At 47.9% G+C, this 20,680-nt stretch overlaps 1 protein-coding gene across 1 annotated transcript in view; it reads right to left on the bottom strand.

The window, feature by feature from the left end:
• TERT (telomerase reverse transcriptase) overlaps positions 1-20,680 on the bottom strand; it is a 399,618-nt gene that overhangs the window by 172,301 nt on the left and 206,637 nt on the right. The window contains 1 exon segment of the mRNA XM_030209711.1: positions 8,483-8,568. Within this exon segment, the coding sequence (XP_030065571.1) occupies positions 8,483-8,568 (86 nt within the window).

Below are 20,680 nucleotides of genomic sequence, written 5' to 3' on the forward strand. Positions count from 1 at the left end.
GTAATTGGCAGCGTGACTACATACTGCATACTGCCCGATTACCGCACAAGTAGCTTGTGAGCCCTTGTTGCCTTCAAAATAGGTGGCAGTAAGAGCTCAGGCAGTAAACAGCTACATGCTAAATTTAATATTAGCAAACGGTCATTTACTGTCCCATTGGCTTTTTTCCCACCATAGTAAAAAAAATGGCCCAGCACATGCCAAAACTAGCACAGGCCATTTTTTTACTTCGACATAGTAAAAGGGCCCTGTCACGGTCTCAGGCTGTCGGACACTGGAACGTCCTGAGCCCTTGGGCTACTGTCGAGGAGCAGCAGCAGGCAAAATTCCCCAACCAGGACTGGACAAACAGGACTACAGCAACCGGACTTCACCTGTGCTGACCACCGTTCCCTAGAGGTTGAGCTCCTAGGTGCGGGGTGGCCTGCAGGACTTACAGGACGGAGCAGGATACAAATAAAGCTTGACCAAAACAGGATTCAGGATACAGGACTCAGGATACTTACACAGGGTATAGAATGCTGAAACAGGGTAGGTTCAGGATTCTCATACAGGATACAAGGTACGAAAACAAGCTTGACTAAGGTAAAATTATGTATCATACCTGATAATTTTCTTTCCATTAATCATAGCTGATCAATCCATAGACTGGTGGGTTGTGTCCATCTACCAGCAGGTGGAGATAGAGAGCAATCCTTTTGCCTCCCTATATGTGGTCATGTGCTGCCGGAAACTCCTCAGTATGTCGATATCCAAGCTCCATCCGCAGGACTCAGCACTTAGAGAATTACACCCACAAAGGGACACTCTGCCCAGCTCACCACCGCCGAAACGGGGGAGGGGAATTAACCGAGCTCATCCCCACACAAGTGGGGGAGGGGAATCCGTCCAGCTCATCCCCGCGGAGCGGGGGAGGGACACCACACCCGCCGATGCGGGGGGATCTGGCTTATCCTGCAACCGCGGGAGGAGCTGACTGACCCTAACACCGCCGAAGCGGGAGGGGAACAAAGCTGCCCTACTGCCGCACGAAGCGGGAGGGAGTGCCGGCAGAATTTAAGTCTCAATCCAGCCCCGTAAAACGGAGGGGAGAGTAATGCAGCAGCTCACTGTAACAAAAATTCGTCTCAACTCTTGAAGAATCCATTGAAAAACTTGAACACGAAGTCCTCCTGAACAGGAACTGAAGACTAAACTTGAACCTGAAATGCAACCAGAATATAACCAATACAGATATCTGGGAGGGACTATGGATTGATCAGCTATGATTAATGGAAAGAAAATTATCAGGTATGATACATAATTTTACCTTCCATATCATCATGCTGATCAATCCATAGACTGGTGGGATGTACCGAAGCAGTACTCACCCAGGGCGGGACATTGAAATCCCTGACCGCAACACTGAAGCTCCAAACCGGGCCTCCGCCCGAGCAGCCACAGTCAAGCGGTAATGCCTGGAGAAGGTATGGGCCGAAGCCCAAGTTGCCGCCTTGCAAATCTCTTCCAAGGAGACGGACCCGGCCTCTGCCATCGAGGCCGCCTGAGCTCTAGTGGAGTGAGCCTTCAGCTGGATAGGCGGCACCTTCCCCGCGGCCACATAAGCCGCTGCAATGGCTTCCTTGACCCATCTTGCCACTGTAGGCTTAGCAGCCTGCAGACCCTTACGAGGACCTGCAAACAGGACAAACAGATGATCCAATTTCCGGAAATCATTGGTCACTTCCAAGTATCTGATGATGACACGTCTCACATCCAGATATTTGAGAGCAGAGTATTCCTCTGGGTAGTCCTCCCTACGAAAGGAAGGGAGACAGAGCTGCTGATTCACATGGAAGCGAGAAACAATCTTGGGCAGGAAGGAAGGCACTGTGCGAATAGTCACTCCTGCCTCAGTGAACTGCAGAAAAGGCTCTCGACATGAGAGTGCCTGGAGCTCGGAAACTCTTCTGGCTGAAGTGATAGCCACCAAAAAGACTGCTTTCAACGTCAGGTCTTTCAGAGATGCCCTCGACAAGGGTTCAAAAGGCGGCTTCTGCAATGCTCTTAGCACCAGGTTGAGATTCCACGCAGGCACCACTGAGTGCAGAGGAGGGCGCAGGTGATTAACTCCCTTGAGAAAGCGCACCACATCTGGCTGCGAAGCCAGGGAAACACCCTTCAGGCGGCCCTTGAAGCAAGCCAGAGCCGCTACCTGGACTTTAAGGGAACTGAGCGACAGGCCTTTCTCCAGACCTTCTTGCAGGAACGCCAACACTGAAGAAATTGGAGCAGTGAAGGGAGAAAGTGAGCCTGCTTCACACCACGCTGCAAAGATACGCCAAACCCTGGCGTAAGCAGTAGAAGTAGAGCGCTTCCTCGCTCTCAGCATAGTGGCGATGACCTTGTCTGAGAAGCCCTTCTTTCTCAGACGCTGCCGCTCAATAGCCAGGCCGTAAGACCAAAGGGGGAGGGATCCTCCATCACCACGGGACCCTGATGTAACAGGCCCTGCTCCACTGGCAGCCGCAGAGGATCGTCGACTGAGAGCCTGATCAAGTCCGCATAACAGGGACGTCTGGGCCAATCCGGACCCACCAGGATTATCCGGCCCGGATGCTTTGCCACCCGGTCTAGCACCCTGCCCAACATGGGCCAGGGCGGGAACACATAGAGAAGCTCTTGTGTCGGCCACTGTTGGAGAAGAGCATCTACTCCCAGGGATCGAGGGTCCCGTCCTCTGCTGAAAAAGCGCGGCACTTGGCAATTGGCCGATGACGCCATCAGATCTAGGCTCTGCTGGCCCCAGCGCTTCGTGATGTCCAAGAACGCCTGAGCAGATAGCTGCCACTCTCCGGGCTCCAAGGTATGGCGACTGAGAAAGTCCGCCTTGACATTCATGACTCCGGCAATGTGGGCCGCTGACAGCTGTTCCAGGTTCGCTTCCGCCCACTGGCATAGATTCATGGCCTCCTTGGCTAGAGGGGCGCTCTTGGTACCTCCCTGGCGGTTGACATAGGCCACAGCCGTGGCATTGTCCGACAGGACCCGTACTGGCTTCAACGCCAGTACCGGGATGAACTCCAAAAGCGCCAACCGAATGGCTCTGAGTTCCAGGAGGTTGATAGACCACTTTGCCTCTGCAGGAGACCAGAGCCCCTGCGCTGTCCTTCCCAAGCAGTGGGCTCCCCAGCCCGACAAAGAGGCGTCCGTCGTGACGACAATCCACTCCGGGGTCACCAGAGGCATTCCCGCAGACAACTTGTCTGTCTGCATCCACCAGCTCAGCGCCTTGCGCACTGCTGGGTCCAAGGGAAGGCGCACAGCATAATCCTCCGACATCGGAGTCCAGCGCTGCAGCAGAGAGTGTTGTAGTGGTCTCATATGAGCCCTGGCCCAAGGCACTACTTCCATCGTGGCCGTCATAGAGCCCAACAGCTGCACATAGTCCCAAGCCCGAAGAGGGGAGGCTACTAGGAACTGGTCCACCTGAGCCTGAAGTTTGACAATCTGATTGTCTGGCAGGAACACTCTGCCCACTTGGGTGTCGAATCGAACTCCCAGATACTCCAGGGACTGAGTCAGGCGCAGCTGGCTCTTCTCCCAGTTGATGATCCATCCCAGGGAGCTCAAAAGAGCAACTACCCGGTCCACAGCTTTGCCGCACTCTGCATAAGAGGGGGCTCGGATCAACCAGTCGTCCAGATAAGGATGGACTTGTACTCCCTTCCTTTCGCAGGAAGGCCGCGATGACCACCATTACTTTGGAAAAGGTCCGCGGAGCAGTAGCCAACCCGAAAGGGAGGGCTCTGAACTGGAAGTGTCGTCCCAGGACTGCAAAACGCAGAAAGCGTTGATGAGGAGGCCAGATGGGAATATGCAGGTACGCTTCCTTGATGTCCAAGGAAGCCAAGAACTCTCCTGCCTTCACTGCCGCTATAACAGAGCGGAGAGTCTCCATGCGAAAGTGCCGCACTTTCAAGGCCCAATTGACCCCTTTGAGGTCGAGGATAGGCCGGACAGAACCTTCTTTCTTTGGTACCACAAAGTAAATGGAGTAACGTCCCTTGCCAAGCTGATTTTCTGGCACCGGAACGACCGCACCCAGGCGGATCAGGTTGTCCAAGGTCTGCTGCACTGCCACAGCTTTGACCGGAGACTTGCAGGGAGAGAGTACAAACCCGTCTCTTAAGGGTCGGCAGAACTCTAGCTTGTAGCCGTCTCTGATGACTTCCAGCACCCAAGCGTCTGAAGTTACTTTGGTCCACTCGCCCAGAAACGAGGACAGCCGTCCTCCAATCTGCACTGGGCCATGGACCAAGACCCCGTCATTGGGTACGAGGCCCTGGGGGAGGACCGGAGGGCGTACCTCCGGGATGGCGGTCTCTGCGAAAGGAATGCTGCTTGGGGGAGAAGTTCCCTTTGAAGGAAGAGGGGGCAGAGGAGCCCGACTTGCCCGGGCGGTACCGACTGGCTTCTTGAAACCGTCCTCTGGAGATCCCGGGGCGAGCACTGGCCCGAGCCCTGACCTCTGGTAACCTCTTGCCCTTAGACGTGCCGAGATCGGTCACGATTTTGTCCAGCTCGACCCCAAAGAGCAGCTTGCCTTTAAAAGGTAACTTAGCCAGGCGGGACTTAGAGGCGTGGTCCGCAGACCAATGTTTCAGCCAAAGCCAGCGCCGCGCAGAGACTGTCTGAGCCATGCCTTTAGCCGAGGCTCTCAAGACATCATACAGTAAGTCTGCCAAATAAGCCAAGCCCGATTCCAGGGCCGGCCAGTCAGCCCTCAAGGAAGGATCCGAGGGGGAAGCTCGCTGCACCAACGTCAGGCACGCCCTGGCCACATAGGAGCCGCAAACTGAGGCCTACAAACTTAAGGCAGCCGCCTCGAAGGACGACCTTAAAGCCGCTTCCAATCTTCTGTCTTGGGCGTCCTTTAGTGCCGTGCCACCTTCCACCGGCAATGCCGTTTTCTTAGTCACCGCAGTGATTAAAGAATCCACGGTAGGCCAAACAAAGGCCTCACGCTCACTTTCAGGCAAAGGATAGAGGCGGGACATAGCCCTAGCCACTTACATCCCATTGAGCCGAAATTAAGGTGTGCATGGCATCATGCACGTGGAAGGTTCTAGGCGGGCGCTTCGTCCCCAGCATAATGGCGGAGCCAACAGGGGCTGAGGGAGAGACGTCCTCCGGAGAGGAAATCTTCAAAATGCTCATGGCCTGCATTAACAGGTTGAGCAAATCCTTATACATACTATGTGGCTCTTAAACAGGTAATGAGACCCAGAAAATATAGCTGTTAAATATGAAATATGTGACAGCTATTTTACCTGAAAACGTTTGCCCAATGGATGTAGCACCCAATGTTCTCAGTGAACACCCTATAATCAACCAACATTAGGTATGCATATGTATGTATGTATGTATGTGAAATGTACTATCTGGATGATGTGTACCACAAGATAGGCATCTCAGAATCAGAAAAAGCATCATCAGGTGAGAAAAAGGGGGAAAAGAAAGGAAGAAACATCTAAGTTTTATTATGTTTATGTTAAGGGTGTCACCTTTGTATTTAGTATTTATAATTGTATTTAGTATTTATAATTTGCCTTTGAGTTATTTATATAAATACATATATATATATATATATTTTTTTTTTTTTTTTAGTTTGTATGGTTAGCCCTCATCTATCCTCTACTGGATCTCATCATCCTATCAGTCCCCAGCTCCATCCTTGTCTCTCTTTCATTCCCTTGCTTCCATGGCCCTATATCCCATGCCCTTCCTTCCTCTCCCCCCTTGCAAGGTTGTGTCACTCGCCCTCCCTCCCTCCTTCCTTCCCTCCAAGGTCTGGTGTTGCTTTCCCTCCCTCTCCTCCTCCACAAAGTCTGGTGTTGTTTCCCCTCCATACCACCCTGCCCCTCCTTCTACAAAGTCTGGTGTCGCTTTCCCTCCCCCCTCGGTCTTGTGTCGCTTTCCCTCCCTCCCCCTCCCAAGTTTGGTATTGCTCTCCCAATCTTCCTGCCTCCCCCCCCCCCCACCACAGAGTTGGTGTCACTTTCCCTTCCTCTCTCCTTCCATTCCCACAAGCTCCAGTGTTACCCTCCTCCCTCCCTCTAAGTCCAGTGTTGCTCGCTCTCCCCCCTGCCTCCCCCCCCCCCCCCCCGCTGCCACTGCCGGGTCTTGTGTCGCACTCTCCCTCCCCCCTCTGCAAGCACCGGTGTCACACCTCCACCTCTCCGCTATGCTTCCGCTGCAGCCTTTCCATCTTCCGGGAAGTCACAATAGAGAGAAGGCTTCCGGGCTGCACAAAGGCAGCGCGCTTACATTGCTAACACTGCCAGCAGCCCGGAAGATGGAAAGGCTGCAGCGGGAGCACAGCAGAGAGGTAGAGGCGTGACACCGGAGCTTGCAGGAGGGGCGTGTGCGACACAGGACCCAGAGGCGGCAGTAGGCGGTGGGGGGAGGGACAGCGAGCGAGCAACACCAGACTTGTAAGGAAGGGACAGAGGATGAGAAAAAGGTAGGCATCCGTTTTACCGCGGGTGCAGGGGTTATTACTGCTCCTGTGGGGCGGGGAAATAACCTCTATTTGCACCCTTAGTAAAACTTTACAATTTTTTCACATTCCTGCAGTTTTACCGTGATTACCCACTCCCATGTCATTCTCTACTTCTAATCTCCAGTGTACCACAGACATACTGTATCTTTAACTACTGCTACTTCTTTCTGATTACAATCTTTAACATTTTTTTCTGTATCGAAGATTCTCCTCTTTAAAACTCCTATATCCACTTGCACTGAGCCTTGTTGTTGAGAAACTCTCTCTACGTTTTGCAACAAAGTTCCCACTCAACCTGAGAAAGATTGCTCCAAATGTAATATGCCTTCCTACAAAGTCTCGTGAGTAAAAGGTCTCACCAGTGTTGAAGCCAAAGGAACAGCTATCCCAGGAGTTGCAGCCAAAGGAACTGAAAGCTTACTTGTGTCCTGGTCCATCCCCAGAGATAGAGCCACCTCCACTGCTTGCTGCAATCCCCCTGCCATGTTGATCTCCTGCTCCGAACCACCAGCAACTCTGAGCTTCACAAGAGCCTCCTCTAAGAGCCTGAAACACTCAGTTCTGGAGTATGGCTCGCTCACGGTATTAACGGGAGAAATTGTTGCTCTGGAAACAGAGACACTTCCAGCTCTAAGGGTATCACTGCCCCTCCTTCAACCAGCAACACCCCACGCAAGCCCTCTGGAGTTGAAACTGCTACTGCCTTGGCCCAACACAAAAATGAATCCATCTGGCTGGATACTACTGGGGTTGAACGCTTTGCACTCCCATACGCTTCTTACCCATATGGTAAGTAAAGAAGATAAGTATTTAGGAAACAAAGCGAGTTGTTAACAGAACCAGACACTCAAAATCCGCCATCTTGGATCGCCCATTCCAACATATGTTAATGTTAATGACACTTTCAATAGAATATTATCCTGTATTTTTAAACTTCAGAATTGAGCTGTTGACAATTTATTAAAAGTAAATGTTACTAAAACTAAAATCCTATTGTTCAGAAGTCCTAATATTCAGGTTTTCCAATGCAATTCCTTTATCATCAGAAATAGTATTACCTGTAGAGAATAATTCAAAGGTTTTGGGACTCATCTTGGACTCTTCTCTTACTTTTGAACTTCAAGTTGCCCATCTTTGGAGGGGGAGGGGGGAACAACTTTCTTTCGAATGAGACAACTTCGGTTGATTGGATTGCATTTTCATGAAAATAATTTTGCTTATTTAGTTCAAATGTTGATACAACCTCATATAGATCATTATAATTCTTTATGTATTGGTCTGAATGCTACTTTGTTAAAGAAATGCAACTAATCCATAATACCTTATACTATCAGGTTGGGCATACTGGATGAGCTGTACAGGTCTTTATCTGCCATCATCTACTATGTTTGATTTTTTTGAATTACTAAGGGCCCTGTTTAGTAATCCAGGCTATTTACATTTGGAATACTATACCTAGCTCTATTAGGATGATTCCACACTATATGCCATTCATAAGCAACTTGATTCATTTTAGTCATCTAATTTTGTTTGTTTTTAATTTTTGTTTTTTTCCCAATATTGTTTGGGTCTCTTCCTTTTAGTAAGTCTCACAGGACCTATATAGGGATTTTGCGACTAATTAAACCCTATATTAATTAATTTAAGCTTCTGGCAGCTAGAAATAAACTAGTTCTTAGTCAACAGGAGTTAAAAGCACTATCAGCATCCACTGGAGACATAGAATACTAAAGTTCTATAGCTGCATGGTACCCTTAAGGGGCGGATCACAAAGAACTACTTTCTTTCTTTGTTTCCATCCACTGGTCAACAAACATAACCCACAAGTTCTGGATTGGCCTGTAGAATAAGAAACCTCATTTAACATGTTTAGTCAAATCATTTTGTTATTAACCACACAGATACAAGCATACATTTCTTCTTAAATTATGTACTCACCGATCATGGATCTTTAAAATGTTGTTATAGATTATTTGTTGGAAAAAAGCAAATAAGCTGGAGGAGATCTCATTCAATGAAAGAGTCTGAAATAAAGTAAAACAGGAAGAAAATATATTGAACTGTAAACATGATGATGGGGGGGGGGTTAATCATTGCTTATGACTATAAACAAAAAATATGCAAGCCAAATTTAAGAAAAAGAGCATGCTACTTAAATACTGAACATTAACTGGCTAGTCAGGTGGCTCAGCAGCAGCACTGTGCACTACTATGAAGACTACCCCTGGTTCAATGCCCAAGCCAAATCTTCCATACTATATAGATTGGCAGCAGATGGAGGTGCTGCATATGAATCATTAACATCGTCAGGTAGAGGACAAGTCCTGCTCATTATGAAGGGTGACACCTGGCAACTAGATTTATGATTCCAGAAGATGACCTAAGAAGGCATGCTTGCCATTTCAGGATCATTGCTGCAATGATCAAACAAGAAATGTGAGAAGAGTGCAAGAATCTCCAGGGTGTTGTGAATGAAGACTCACAGTACCGGAATACTAGCTCTTGTTCCAAATGAGCTGGAAGAAAAAGGAAAAAGAGAAAATATCAGAAACAAAGGTATTGATATTCAAAGCCAGCTAACTGGGTGACAGCCCCTCTTGCTCGGTTAACTGGCATTGAGTGGGCCCTGAGGAAAAAAATCGATGAAAATATTTCATTAGAAAAAAGGTGCTGGATACAAAAAGGTGGTAGAAGTGAGAATGGCATTTGAATTTGAGAAACATGGAACAACTGGGAAAGGAAGGGATTTAGCTTAGCAGACAATGTGAATTGTCAAGCTTGATAGCTTATATGACCTTTATGTGCTATCATTTTCTGATTTTATGTTACTGTACTCTGGTTAGATTATATTTTCCAGTGCGCTGGTTTGACCAAGAACCAGTACCATTGTGGTACATAATTTGCTGTTTTGTTTACATGGTAATTAACCATGCAAATTTACCTTTTTATTGATCAGTTTGTACAGAAATCCAAAACCTAAAACACTTTAAAACGTCAGACTTGTTTTGGTGCCAAAGCAGCATTGTTTCTCTCTTGTAACAGGTACCTTCTGTAGACTGCAGGATTGATCAGGCACACAAGTAGCTATCACCATCAGCACAGAACAGTTCTCACAAACTGGGAGGGTCTGTGGGCCTGATGAAGCCTACCGTCTACAGGAAACATCCTTTATAAGCAGCAACAAGTTTTTTCTGTGACAAAAAAAGATTGAGTCAGGTGACTTCCAAGCTCTGGGATGAATTATGTATAACTAGCAGTTAAGCCCATAAAAACGGGCGAGATTTCCAGCTACCCTCCTCGCCGCCACTCCCTCCCCCCTCCGTGCCGGGCCCCCTGCACTGACCTGACAGCACCTCTCACCTCCGTGTGAAAGCGCTACAGGCAGCAGCAGATCGCTCTGCTGCTGCCTGCAGTGCTTCCACACGGAGGTGAGAGGCGCTGTCAGGTCAGTACAGGGGGCCCGATACGGAGGGGGGCGGGAGCGGCAGCAGCGGGGATGGGGGGGAGGGTGGAGGTTGTTTCGCGCGATGTTCCTTTCCAGGCGGCGTCCGACAATTCGATGTTTCCCTCTCTGTTCCACCCTCTGATGTCATGACGTCTTAACGCGAGAGCGGGACAGAGAGGGAAGTCTGTACGCATTTGCAAGTGAGTACGGTCACTTGCCGTTTATATGTTTGATTTGGCTACTGTCTAAGAGTAACAAAGAAAAATATGAACTGCCAATTTACAAAGAGAGACTGGCAAGCACAACTTAACTGACTGTGGACTGGTCCAAGGTATTGTTACACACTTATCTCCCAGAAAGCTCCTACACAGAAGTGAGCCCATGGCTTTTCTTGCCCTTTAAACAGTCACTAATCTTGGGCTGATGATCTGCACACACTGATTGGTTCCCTATGAATAGAGGCATAGCCTGATGGTAAGTGAAGTAGACTGAGAACCTGTGGACCTGGGTTCAATTCCCACTGCTGCTCCTTGTGACTCTAGGCAACTCAACCCTCCTCTGCTTCTGGTACAAAAACTTAGATTTTGATCCCACTAGGGACAGAGAAAATACCTATATGTAAACTGCTTTGGCTGTACCACAGAAAGGTGGTATAATCCATCACTCCTGCTCTGACTGGTTCCTGTAGTATGCATTGCTGCTGATTGGCCTCCTGCACTTATATAATCCTGTAACTTGCATTTGACTTTGGCTACTCTCCCGGTAATGAATATGCTCTGCCTATCCATACCTTGTCTGTTCCTGGACTTTACCTCTGCCTGCTGATTTGAATTATTCACCAGGTTCTTCTCCTACCTTCTTCCTTTTCCCAGACGTCTAGTGTCTTCTCCTCCCTGCTTCAAAAACCTAAGGCTTGTGCCTGAAATCCTGGCAACCTCTGAATAGCAGAGGGCTCAACCTGAATGAAAAGGTGAAGAAGCAGGATTCTGGTGCTTAGTATTCTTCTTGAGAATGGAAAGGTCGTGAAATTATCTAAGGACAATAATGAGTCTCACTCCCATAGGTTTAGCAACTGATCCTTCCCCTCCCATTGACCCCCTATGTGATAGCGCAAGCCTTACAGACTTGCAAAGAAACAGTGTTAATTTGACTTTAAGGAGACTGCAACTTTTCCATATTTTGTGCAACACCTACACAAATTCCAGAGAACTCTGCCCCATACTCTGGATGCTAAAGTGCATGCCTTCATAAGCAGCTGCAAATTATACTTGCTTTTGAGACCAAACACAAATCCCAAGGAGCAAAATAATGTAGGTTTTGTAGTGCCTCTGTTGTAGAGAGATCTGCAGACCATGGCAGTGGTATATGATGACCCTGATAGAAGGGCCTTCACGAGATGTCTTTATATGCTCTTAACCAAAGGAAACATCTCATTGCTGAATACTGAGTTTTTGTGATGGACCCAACTACCAAGTGCAATAAATGAATCCTGATAAAGTTGCATAAGATGGACCTAAGAGAGGCAGTAAGGTGAAATTAGGCTTTACCTGCTAATTTTCTTTCCTCTAGATCCTCCAGACTGTTCAAGACGCTTGGGTTATGCACTCCTACCAGCAGAGGGAGACTGAGAACACTAAAACTTCTTATATAAGTAGCCTGTGCAGACCTTCTACTAACCAGTAAAACAGTAACAAAGCAGAGGAACAAAACACCTCCACCTAAACAAAACCACTGAATCCACACTCAGATCCCCTCCCCTTATGACGGGGTAATTGAACTGCAGATGGGCACAAACGGTACCACAAACTGCCCTTAGTAAAACTCCAGGACCCAAATCACAGGAGCTACTAGAAATATCAGCAACTGAAGTCTAAAGAAAATATCATACTAACTGTCTGATTCACTGGGTGGACTCTTGAACGGTCTGGAGGATCTAGAGGAAAGAAAATTAGCAGGTAAGGCCTAATTTCACCTTCCTCAGCAATCCTCCAGACCGTTCAAGACGCTTGGGACGTACCAAAGCATTTAAGGGTGGGACCTGCGAAGTCCAGAGGACAGGACTGCAGCTCCAAAACTGGCATCCTCCCTTGCCTGTACATCCACTCTGTAATGTTTGACAAAAGAATGCAGGGAGGACCACACCGCCGCTCTACAAATGTCCACCGGTGGAGCAAAACTACTCTCTGCCCAAGAAGCCGCCATCCTGCTAGTGGACTGTGCCTTGAGCCCCACCGGCACTGCACGGCCATGCAATATGTAAGCCGAAGAGATGGCATCCTTCAACCACCGAGCTATAGATGCCTTAGAAGCAGCGGCTCCCTTCTTGGGCCCCCCATGAAGGACAAATAACCTGTCCAAAGACCTGAGATCCTCCAACCTGCGCAAGTAAACCTTCAACACTCTGCGCACATCCAATTTCGCCAAATGACGCTGAGAAGCATCCCCCGTCCGGTCCTCCAAGACCGGCAACGAAATCACCTGATTGACATGAAAGGAGGATACCACCTTAGGCAAAAACGAAAGGACTGGATGCAGCGAAACCTTTTCCTTAGAAAACCACAGAAACGGAAGCCGACATGAAAGAGCCTGAAGTTCCGAAATCCTGCGAGCCGACGATATAGCTACCAAAAAGACCACCTTCATAGTAAGGTCTTTTATCGAACAAGACTCCAAGGGCTCAAAAGGAGAACCCGCCAAAGAGTCAAGAACGATATTAAGATCCCACTGAGGAACTACCGGCCGCGAGGAGGACGAAGCAACTTCACCCCCCTTAAAAAACGGACCACATCCGGGGAAGACGCAACCGACCTGCCCTGCACCTTACCCCGAAAACACGCCAAAGCAGCCAGCTGCACCTTCAAAGATGACAATGAAAGGCCCTTCTCAAAACCATCCTGCAAGAAATCTAAAATGCACGACACAGAAGCTGTCCAAGGGACACACACCTGGTCCCCACACCAATCTTCAAATATGCACCACACACGCACACAGGCCAAAGACGTCGAACGTTTGTGAGACTGCAGCATCGTCTGAATCACCTGAGGGGAAAACCCTTTCCTTCTCAACCGTTCCCTCTCAAGGGCCACCCCGTAAGAGAGAGCCGAGCCGGATTCGGCATGACAATTGGACCCTGACACAACAGCACCGAGCCCCCCAGCCGCAGAGGCTCGCCTTCTAACAAGCGCATCAGATCCCCGAACCATGGCTGACGCGGCCAATTCGGAGCCACCAACAACACCGGACCCGCAAGACATTCTACCCTCTGTAGGACTCGACCTATCAAGAGCCACGGGGGAAAAACGTACAGCAACACCCGCTGAGGCCACGGAAGGACCAACGCATCAATCCCTTCCGCTCGCGGATCCCGATGCCGACTGAAATACTGAGGAAACTGAGCATTCTGTGCCGACGCTATGAGATCCACTACTGGCATTCCCCACTTTAGAACTATCTGGTCAAACACCGACCGGTGCAGAGACCATTCTCCGGGAACATGTCTGCTTAGAAAATCTGCGTTCACGTTGTCCACCCTGGCCACGTGCGCTGCCGAAATCTGCACCAGATGCCTTTCCGCCCAACTCATGAGCACAGCCATCTCGATTGCCAACCGCGGACTCTTTGTACCACCCTGCCGGTTGACATACGCTATCGCTGTCGCATTGTCGGACATGACTCTTACTGCCTTTCCGACCACACTTGAACAAAACGCCAACAGAGCTAGCCGAATCGCCCTCATCTCCAACCGGTTGATAGACCACTGAGCTTCCTCCGTCGACCACTGACCCTGCGCGGACCGAGACACTGAGCTCCCCAGCCCAGCAGACTGGCATCCGTTACCAGAATCACCCACTGAGGAGGTTCCAACAGCATGCCCTTTTTCAGATGGGCCAAGCACAGCCACCACTGGAGACTGTGCCGAGGAGCCCCCCTCAATGGCAACCGCAACTCCAAACTGTGTACCTGGGGAGACCACCAGGACAACAGAGCCGCCTGAAGCTGACGCATATGCGCCCTGGCCCATGGTACTACCTCTATTGTCGCTGCCATGAGGCCCAGAACCCGAAGGTACATTCGAACCGTCGGACTCTGAACGGACATTAACAGCCGGACCTGCTGCTGAAGAGAGGCGATCCGAGAATCCGGCAGAAAAACACAACCCACTGCCGTGTCGAACCGCACTCCCAAGTACTTCAGACTCTGCGATGGGATCAACTGACTTTTGACTACATTCACTACCCATCCGAGCGATTCCAGAAACGCGACCACCTGAGCCGTAGCTGCAACACTGTGAGCCCGAAACTTTGCCCGGATCAACCAGTCATCCAGATACGGATGCACCAGAATTCCCTGCCTCCGCAAAGCCGCTGCTACCACCACCATTATCTTGGAGAAGGTGCGTGGAGCCGTTGCCAGACCAAAAGGCAGAGCACAGAACTGAAAGTGCCTCCCTAAAACAGCAAAACGAAGGAAACACTGATGGGCCTCTCGAATCGGCACGTGCAGATACGCTTCCGTGAGATCCAGTGACGTGAGAAATTCTCCCTGACGAACAGCCACTATGACCGAGCACAGAGTCTCCATGCGGAAGGATGGCACCTTGAGCGCCCCATTGACCCTCTTGAGATCTAAAATGGGTCAAAACTGGTCCTCCTTCTTCGGCACCATAAAGTAAATGGAACAACAACCCATTCCCTGCTCGTGCCGAGGAACGGGTACCACAGCTCCCAATTGGATTAAGCGACCCAGAGTCTCTTGAATAGCCTTTAACTTGACTCGAGAGTGAGAAGGAGAGGGAAGAAACAGATCCGGCAGCGGGTGCTCGAACTCGAGCGCATAAACTTCGCAAACGACCTCCAGCACCCACTGATCTGAAGTAATTTGGGTCCACCCCTGATAAAACAGACGAAGGCGCGCCCCGACCTTCACCAGAGGCTGGACCCACACACCTTCATAAGGAGGACTTATTACCATTTCCGGCACCTCCAGAGGAGTCCCGACCTCCTCGACGACCCCCTCGAAAGGACTGCGTCCGCTGGAAAAAACAGCTTTTAGGAGGAGATACAAATCTGCCTGGCCTGTACCGCCTCACGTCCTTAAACCGACCTCTAGTCGAACCACCTCGACTAGCCACCTTAGGCCGTAACTCCGGCATCAGTTTATCCAAGTCCTCTCCAAACAACATAGAACCTTTGAAAGGTAGAGGACACAACTTTGCTTTAGAGGCCGCATCTGCCACTCAGCCCCTAAGCCAAAGAGCCCTGCGAGCCGTCACCGCCAGAGCCATATTCTTAGCCGAAGCCCTTAGCAAATCATCAAGGGTGTCCGCCAAACATGAAGACCCCATCTCCAATTTGGCCAGGTCCTGAACCAAACCAGTCCTATCTAACGCAGGCTCATCCAAGAGCTTCTCCGCCCAACGGAAACAAGCTCTGGCTACCAAGCCCCCCACACACAGAGGCTTGCAAGGCCACAGCCGACAAATCAAAGCTGCGCTTCAGAAAGGACTCTAGCTTCCTATCCTGAGGATCCCGTAAGGCTGTACCGCCATCCACCGGAATGGCCGTAGCCTTAGTAACCGCCGTAACCACAGCATCCACAGTAGGTGGTTTCAGCAGGGCCAAATCTTCCGGAGGCAAGTGATGCAGTGAAAGTGTACACTGTAACATTACAGCTTGATAATCTTGATAATCGTAAACCTGTATTTTTAACTACTGCACAGGATTACCATAAGCACCTTGCTACTATACTACAGTGCTGAACATTCATATATACCATGCATCAATATTTTTTACCTACTGAATAGGAAATATTCATGTACACCTATCTCATACAAGGTTTATGGCCTGTCACAACTCCTAATTTAACTGCATAACTAAAAAGATACAACAAAATGATTGTCACCAAACTAATTCTAATAACCTGCACATTATCACTAATTCACCAAACACTAACCACCCCCCTCACAAATACCAACAACATATCCACAATACTTAATCTATTCAGATTACCCAAACACACCACACCTCACCTCACCAGAACAACAATAACCAAAGCAATGAAAAAACTACCCCATGGGGACAAACATACCATAAAGGAAAGAAAGGACATAGCAAACCTTCACTACATACAAGAGAACAGACAACGTCAGAAAATCATCACAACTACGAACATAAAAGACCCTTACCAAACAATTCAGGTGGGATACAAACGCCAGATCAATAGTAAATAAAACAACAACAATAAATGACTGGATCACGGCAGACAATCTTGACCTAGCACTCATCAGCGAAACTTGGATCCACGATCACAAGGACCCCGTAATCCTAGAACTCTGCCGACCAGGCTACAAAATTACGCACTGGACAAGGAAAGAAAAAAAGAGGAGGCGGAATAGCAATAATTTATAGATCCCACTTCACCGTAACAACAACAGCTGAGTCTATCACACCTAAACTCGAAATTGCCTCAGTTAGAATCCAGCACACTAACCTGCTTGACCATCTAAACGAAGTCCTGTTTTACAGACCACCAGGAAATTGGCAAGAATGCCAGTCAATCTTTATAGATTTCATATCGAATACATGTGTATCCAACACCAATCTACTCATAGTAGGGGACATAAACCTACACCTGGAAGATTCTATGGCATCCAATACACGAGATTGCAAGGACTTCCTACAATTATGGGACCTTAACTTGCCTAATATGCAAGCTACACATGTCAAAGGACATACAATTGATCTCATCACATACAAACTTTCATTAGACTCAAATTTTATACTAACAGATACAAAATGGACAGCCATTCCATGGTCAGACCACTACAAATTAAACACAGCCCTACAATGGCAGAAAAAGACACACACCCCAAGCAGGAATGCACAACCTACACCACTAGAGGACAGATTGATCCTGATACATTCTGGCAACAGATCTACAAAAACGAACAGACAGATTCCAAACACTATCTCCAAAATTGGGACGACAGATGCAGAAACATCCTAGACGAAATTGCACCACTACAAACAAGAACCACACGAAGACACAGCTCAACATCTTGGTTCAACGAAGAACTGAAAAAACTAAAAACACAAGTCAGGAGACTCTAACGTGCATAGCAAAAAATGAAAAATGACCATACACTCAAAGCTTGGAAACAAATGCAAAGAAAATACAAATACACAATAAGACAAACCAAAAGAGCATATTACAAAACCAAAATAGGACCAGACTACAAAGACGCCCACAAACTCTACCAAATCGTGAACAAACTAATAGACACCACACCAGTGACCACAGACAGCACAGACACCCCTTCGGCTGACTAACTGGCCAAATACTTCAATAAGAAAATTATAAAACTTCGATCCACACTACCACACAATACCACTGATCACAAAAAATTTATGGACTGCCTTGACCCAACTCCCGGCGAACACCCAGCTGATCGAACCTGGAATGACTTCGATCTGCTAACTGAAGAAACCATAACTCAAGCACTGAACAAATTTTCCAAAAAACACTCCAAATTGGATACTTGCCCCAGCAACTTGATAAGGTGCGCCCCCAAACGATTCATAACAAACCTTACATAACACCTGAATTACATGCTACAACATGGACTCTTCCGAAAGATAAAGGAAATATATTACTTACACCCATTCCCAAAGACTTAAAGAAGAAATTAAATGACACAACCAACTACCGACCAGTAGCATCCATCCCCCTGACAATAAAACTAATGGAAAGTATGGTAACCAAGCAACTCACCGAATACCTGGACAAGTTCACAATACTACATGAATCACAGTCAGGATTTCGATCCAACCATAGCACCGAAACAGTGCTAACCACTCTCATAACCAAATTTAAGCAACTAATTGCAACTGGGAACAATGTACTACTCCTACAATTCGATATGTCCAGCGCGTTTGATATGGTCATCCACCAAATACTCTCGAACATCCTAGACTACTTCGGGATTGGAGGAAACGTTAAGAAACCTGTAAACCACCTTAGTACAACAAGAACTTATCAAGTGACCTCCAAATCAAAAACCAACACCATGGAAACCTGAATGCGGAGTACCACAAGGATCACCGCTCTCACCAACCCTTTTCAACCTAATAATGACACCATTAGCCAAATCACTATCCGACCAAGGACTTAACCCATACATATACAGTGGGGGAAATAAGTATTTGATCCCTTGCTGATTTTGTAAGTTTGCCCACTGACAAAGACATGAGCAGCCCATAATTGAAGGGTAGGTTATTGGTAACAGTGAGAGATAGCACATCACAAATTAAATCCGGAAAATCACATTGTGGAAAGTATATGAATTTATTTGCATTCTGCAGAGGGAAATAAGTATTTGATCCCCCACCAACCAGTAAGAGATCTGGCCCCTACAGACCAGGTAGATGCTCCAAATCAACTCGTTACCTGCATGACAGACAGCTGTCGGCAATGGTCACCTGTATGAAAGACACCTGTCCACAGACTCAGTGAATCAGTCAGACTCTAACCTCTACAAAATGGCCAAGAGCAAGGAGCTGTCTAAGGATGTCAGGGACAAGATCATACACCTGCACAAGGCTGGAATGGGCTACAAAACCATCAGTAAGACGCTGGGCGAGAAGGAGACAACTGTTGGTGCCATAGTAAGAAAATGGAAGAAGTACAAAATGACTGTCAATCGACAAAGATCTGGGGCTCCACGCAAAATCTCACCTCGTGGGGTATCCTTGATCATGAGGAAGGTTAGAAATCAGCCTACAACTACAAGGGGGGAACTTGTCAATGATCTCAAGGCAGCTGGGACCACTGTCACCACGAAAACCATTGGTAACACATTACGACATAACGGATTGCAATCCTGCAGTGCCCGCAAGGTCCCCCTGCTCCGGAAGGCACATGTGACGGCCCGTCTGAAGTTTGCCAGTGAACACCTGGATGATGCCGAGAGTGATTGGGAGAAGGTGCTGTGGTCAGATGAGACAAAAATTGAGCTCTTTGGCATGAACTCAACTCGCCGTGTTTGGAGGAAGAAAAATGCTGCCTATGACCCAAAGAACACCGTCCCCACTGTCAAGCATGGAGGTGGAAATGTTATGTTTTGGGGGTGTTTCTCTGCTAAGGGCACAGGACTACTTCACCGCATCAATGGGAGAATGGATGGGGCCATGTACCGTACAATTCTGAGTGACAACCTCCTTCCCTCCGCCAGGGCCTTAAAAATGGGTCGTGGCTGGGTCTTCCAGCACGACAATGACCCAAAACATACAGCCAAGGCAACAAAGGAGTGGCTCAGGAAGAAGCACATTAGGGTCATGGAGTGGCCTAGCCAGTCACCAGACCTTAATCCCATTGAAAACTTATGGAGGGAGCTGAAGCTGCGAGTTGCCAAGCGACAGCCCAGAACTCTTAATGATTTAGAGATGATCTGCAAAGAGGAGTGGACCAAAATTCCTCCTGACATGTGTGCAAACCTCATCATCAACTACAGAAGACGTCTGACCGCTGTGCTTGCCAACAAGGGTTTTGCCACCAAGTATTAGGTCTTGTTTGCCAGAGGGATCAAATACTTATTTCCCTCTGCAGAATGCAAATAAATTCATATACTTTCCACAATGTGATTTTCCGGATTTAATTTGTGATGTGCTATCTCTCACTGTTACCAATAACCTACCCTTCAATTATGGGCTGCTCATGTCTTTGTCAGTGGGCAAACTTACAAAATCAGCAAGGGATCAAATACTTATTTCCCCCACTGTATGCAGACAATGTCACGATATACATCCCGTTCAAACAAGACATAACCGAAATCACAAATAAAATCACTCACAGCCTCCAAACAATGAACTCATGGGTGGACGCATTCCAACTGAAGCTGAACGCAGAAAAAACACAATGGGGCTCATTTTCAAAGCACTTAGCCTTCCAAAGTTCCATAGGTTTCTATGGAACTTTGGAAGGCTAAGTGCTTTGAAAATGTGCCTCAATGTCTCACCCTGTCCTCACAATACAACACAAACAAACCCAACACCATAAACAACACCCCAGACTAGAGCCTTCCGGTCTCAGACAGCCTGAAAATTTTGGGAGTCACAATAGACCGAAATCTCACACTCGAAGACCATGCAAAAAACACAGCAAAGAAAATGTTCTATTCAATGTGGAAACTTAAAAGAATCAAACCTTTCTTCCCTAGGGAAGTATTCCGCAGCCTAGTACAATCAATGATGTTAAGTCATCTAGACTACTGTAACGCCATCTATGCCGGATGCAAATAGCAAATTAAGAAGCTTCAAACCGCTCAAAACACAGCAGCCAGACTCATATTTGGGAAAATGAAATACGAAAGCGCCAAACCCCTAAGAGAAAAACTACACTGGCTCCCATTAAAAGAACGAATTGCGTTCAAGGTTTGCACCACAAAATCATTTACGGAGAAGCCCCGAACTATATGTCAGACCTCATAGATTTGCCTAGGAGAAACGCAAAGAGAACATCACGCACATACCTCAATCTCCACTATCCTAGCTGTAAAGGGCTAAAATATAAATCCACATACGCGACCAGCTTCTCATACATCAGCACGCAGCTATGGAATGCACTACCGAAGGCCATAAAAACAACACAAGACCTAACCATCTTCCGAAGGCTAATGAAAACAGATCTCTTCAAGA

The sequence above is a fragment of the Microcaecilia unicolor genome, chromosome 1 (genome assembly GCF_901765095.1).
Source record: "Microcaecilia unicolor chromosome 1, aMicUni1.1, whole genome shotgun sequence".
NCBI classification, from domain to species: Eukaryota; Metazoa; Chordata; class Amphibia; order Gymnophiona; family Siphonopidae; genus Microcaecilia; species Microcaecilia unicolor.